This window comes from Phalaenopsis equestris, unplaced genomic scaffold (assembly GCF_001263595.1).
Source record: "Phalaenopsis equestris unplaced genomic scaffold, ASM126359v1 Scaffold000787, whole genome shotgun sequence".
NCBI lineage: Eukaryota > Viridiplantae > Streptophyta > Magnoliopsida > Asparagales > Orchidaceae > Phalaenopsis > Phalaenopsis equestris.
In genome coordinates this window covers 1,294,160-1,298,418 of record NW_018165227.1, presented here as the reverse complement: position 1 = coordinate 1,298,418, position 4,259 = coordinate 1,294,160, and the positions used below count along the sequence as shown (strand labels likewise).

At 33.3% G+C, this 4,259-nt stretch overlaps 1 protein-coding gene across 5 annotated transcripts in view; it reads left to right on the top strand.

The window, feature by feature from the left end:
- Positions 1–736: 736 nt before the first annotated feature.
- Positions 737–4,259, top strand: part of LOC110031185 (casein kinase 1-like protein 4) — a 17,709-nt gene continuing 14,186 nt past the window's right edge. For 4 of the 5 annotated variants that reach the window (XR_002294712.1, XR_002294710.1, XR_002294711.1 and 1 more), the window contains exons 1-6: positions 737–1,038; positions 1,134–1,174; positions 1,884–1,953; positions 2,293–2,441; positions 3,347–3,442; positions 3,521–3,591. Coding sequence is in view for 1 of the 5 variants with exons in the window: in XM_020734268.1 (XP_020589927.1) it covers positions 963–1,038; positions 1,134–1,174; positions 1,884–1,953; positions 2,293–2,441; positions 3,347–3,442; positions 3,521–3,591 (503 nt within the window). In the remaining 4 variants the exon portion in view is untranslated. The remainder of the gene's footprint in view (positions 1,039–1,133; positions 1,175–1,883; positions 1,954–2,292; positions 2,442–3,346; positions 3,443–3,520; positions 3,592–4,259) is intronic. The other variant, XR_002294713.1, reaches the window with a different exon arrangement.

Below are 4,259 nucleotides of genomic sequence, written 5' to 3'. Positions count from 1 at the left end.
GATCGTGGCGATGATGATCAATGAAACAGTAACACGAAACAAAAAAATCACAACCGAAATCCAAATGAAGCAAATCCACGAGAAACTAAAAGATCTTAAAGATTAGGTGCAAAATCACCTAGAGAATATAGGGAATTGGGATACTGAAAGAAGATGGCGTCCGGAAAGACTGGTTAGGGCAAAGGAAGCGAGAGCTCCGCGAGGAAGGAAATGGTAGACGACGAACACAGGGTCAAATCCAAGGGGCAAGCGCTTAAATGAAAGGAGGAGAAATGTGGTCGCGAGGTCGAACCTGCGGCCGCGTAAATGAAAGGAGTTAACAATTTTTTTATAAGCAGTTATATTATAAATAAAATAAACATGTAGTTTAGAATATTTATATCGAGTATAATGTTTATTTATAGACATATAAATTTTAAGATTCCAAATTTATAAATTTAAAAATAAAATATTTTATCAAAAAATACAATAGAAATTGAATGTTGAAAAAGAAAAAAAGAAATTTCACAGCACACAATTCTTATACATATAGGCATCTCACACCAACATTTTCATTTTTACAAATCCAGCACTCAATTCAAATTTCTAACAGTGAAATCCATATTTTCATTTATTAAAATGTGTGCTAAATATGTAAATTCCCGGAAAATAAAAATAAAAATAAAAATAAAAATCCGCGACAGTGAAAATGAAAACCATCAAAATCCCAGAATAGAAGTCTATAAAATTGAAGGCTCGAAACGGGCACGAGGTCTGGTCCGATCTAGATAAGGCTGTTTGTTCATTGCGCCCCAGGCTTAGTGCCCGTATTCCCCACACGTCGTCGTCTTCCTCCTACTCCTCTTCCTTGTGCCCGATACCAATCCCCTATACCATCGATTACTTCTCCACCATCTGGTCAATCCCTTGGCCACCATATCCCTCTCTCTCTCTCTTTCTCTCTCTTGATGCACATCTGAGGTATGGATCGAATCATCGGTGGGAAATACAAGTTAGGTCGGAAGATTGGAAGTGGATCTTTCGGCGAGATCTACCTAGGTGACATCTTATTCACTTGTTTGATATTCTTTCTGGGCTGATCGTCGTTGCCGTCCTTCTGATTTGTTTTTTTTTTTTGGTTTCATCATTGGTAGCTACGCATGTCGACTCTTTCGAGATCGTCGCCGTCAAGATCGTGAGTATACATCCGTTGCTTTCTTCTCCGAGCGTTAGTTTATATTTTTGTTTTCTTGTTCTGATCTGATTTACCTGCATGAATTAATTTATTAAGCACTTATTCGTTCCCCTTTTCGTTCCCGCTTCCTTATAAAACTGGTGTTGCTGTTAATTTATTTTGGGAAATAGATGTTGGTGTGTTTATCTAGGAAACTTGGTTAATTTTTTTTCCTAATTTCGTTTGTGTATGTGTGTGTTTGTTTCAAGTATGTGTATGTGTGTGTTTGTTTCAAGTATTTGGTTTGTTGTTGATATAACAAGTATGTGTATGTGTGTGTTTGTTTCAAGTATTTGGTTTGTTGTTGATATAAATTGTGATCCCACTGCTTGTTTTAGGGCTCTTTTGGTTGCTTGAAGCTTGACAGTGTGATTTGAAAGACGGTGAAATTTGTTAAATCTATTAATGGTTGGATGACATGTGAACTAACACATATTTAATGGTTTATGAGTCTTCTCAAAACTGCTATAAATGTAATGATTTTGTTTACACTCTCAAAACGAGTGAAAATGAAATCACCAATATCATGTTTTGCAACCAATCGAGTCCTACGAGGAAAAACTTAATGTTTATTTATATTTACATGAGAGTTTAGTTTTATCAGTTAATTTTTGTATCATTATCCAGTAGTTTTTGATGATCAAATGAAGCTCATATTTATTTTGATTAGGAAAATAGCAAGACGAAGCACCCACAACTGCTTTATGAGGCCAAACTCTACAACATTCTGCAAGGAGGAAGTATGTTCTATTTTTCATTAGGGAAATTTACATAAATACCACAGAATTCTTATGTATTTACATATCTAACACCTAAACTTTCATATTTACATTATTAGCACTTTGGTGTGTTAAATCTATGCATGCAAAGGTGTGTTTAACTTTTAAAAAAGTAGATTATAGTGGTATTTTTGATTTGATATTAAGCATTTGAGTGATATGCATGTAAATATTAAAATTTGGGTTTTAGATATGTAAATACATAAGAATTGTGTGGTATGTTTGTAAATGCTTCTTTTCTTGAATAGTGCTTGTCTAGATGGCTGATAATTCACATTACTTCTAATTTCATATATACAGGTGGTATTCCAAACACAAAATGGTGTGGTTTGGATGGGGAGGACAATGCCCTTGTTCTTGACTTGCTTGGTCCTAGTCTTGAGGATTTGTTTGTCTATTGTGGAAGGAAATTTTCTTTGAAAACAGTCTTGATGTTGGCTGATCAGATGGTAAAGAATATGATGTGTTTACTATGCCATTTTTTATTATGGAACTTGTAAAAGAGTTGATTTCTTATGAACTCTTACTTCTGTAAAACTAGTTTTCAAGCATAGGAGCAGGCAGTTTGGTTCATTGCAGCTTGGAGAGCCAGATATTGCGGGTTCTCTATGGTTTTGCTAATGTTCTTATGCTTGCTTCTAGGAAAGCCAAAATGTGCGTTAGATCAGGTTTCATTTCTAGTGTAAGCTGGCCCAATTTTTTGCAATAAGCTTGGCATGTTTCATTAAGATTGGCTCACGGCTATTAAAAAGTTTCTTTTTTTTTCCTACTACCGGCACATAGTCTTAATGGGGTGCTTTGATACTGGGTAGATATTTAGATTAGAAAATAGATTGCATTTTAATCAGATATAAAAAGGAAACATTTAACATTGAGTCAAGCTGTAAGTTAATATTTATCCACTTTATTTTGTTGATGCTACATTCATTTATTCAGTTAACAGGACTTTGTTACTGAGATTCTTAAATTTAATCTTTTTTGTTAATGTCATTTGACATTCTTTTTTTGTTGTTGTCAATTATCATAAATTATTTTCACTATCCATGGAATGTAATGCAACACAAGCTTTACAAACTAAGCTGTTTATAATATAAGTTGTGCCTTTGTTTCATTAACAATGTTGATTTTGTTGGTAGAGGGAATAACTGGCTGTTTGTTTGGTTAAAATCATTAGTCTGTATCCAACCAAACAATCCATTTTTTGTAACTGCTCTACTGAAAAATATGCTTTTCAATAAAAGACAAACTGGCCTTAGTTTGTTTTGATTGATTACTTGTATCTCTTTTTTAATTGATTCTCTTGTTAGTGATTCTATGATCAAATTTACACCCTACCTTTTTATGTGTGATTCAGATAACTAGAATAGAGTATGTGCACTCAAAGGGCTTTTTACATAGGGATATTAAGCCTGATAACTTTCTTATGGGGCTTGGTCGGAAAGCGAACCAGGTGGCTGCTATTATTTATTTTTTGTCACCAATTTGTGGTTTCTTGATGGTTATCTAATTTGCATTACTTATGTTGCAGGTGTATATAATTGATTTTGGGCTTGCAAAAAGATATAGAGATGCTACTACCAACCGTCATATACCATACAGGTTTGATTGTGTTTTTAAATATTTCAGGTTTATATTATGGTAGCATCTTATCACTTATTGTCCCATATTAATTTGCTTCACGATTCATCTGTCATATTGATTTATCTTTTGCCTTTGCATCTTACTGTGAAGTTTTAGAGCTACATCTAGTTACTTGAGGATATGTTCCAAGATTTTATGTTGCATTATCAGGATTATGTGTTGCATGATCATGATAATTTGGTTATTATTTATCGGACCATGCATATTTTTCAACATAAGTACCACTCAATATCCAAGTTTTTACATTTCTGACCCCTAAACTTCAATTTTTACATACATACAACCTTACCTATGCATGAAAAGGTGTATTTACTTGTTAACAATTAAAATGGTGGTATTTTTCACGTGATATGAAAGATTTGGGTGGTATAAATGTAAAAAAAAAAATTAGGTGTTAGATTAGGTGTTAGATATGTGTGTTAGATATGTAAATACATTGGAATTGGATGGTATGTATGTAAATGCCCCAAACTAGAAAGATACATAATTGAATTGTTTCTGTTGTTGGATAATGCTTATCATTTCTTTCACATGTACAATTAATGTTTATCTACGATTGAGTGATTTACATGCTAGATTAGTTTTAATTCCTGCAAAAAGGAAATAAATAAATAAAAAAAAGAGCG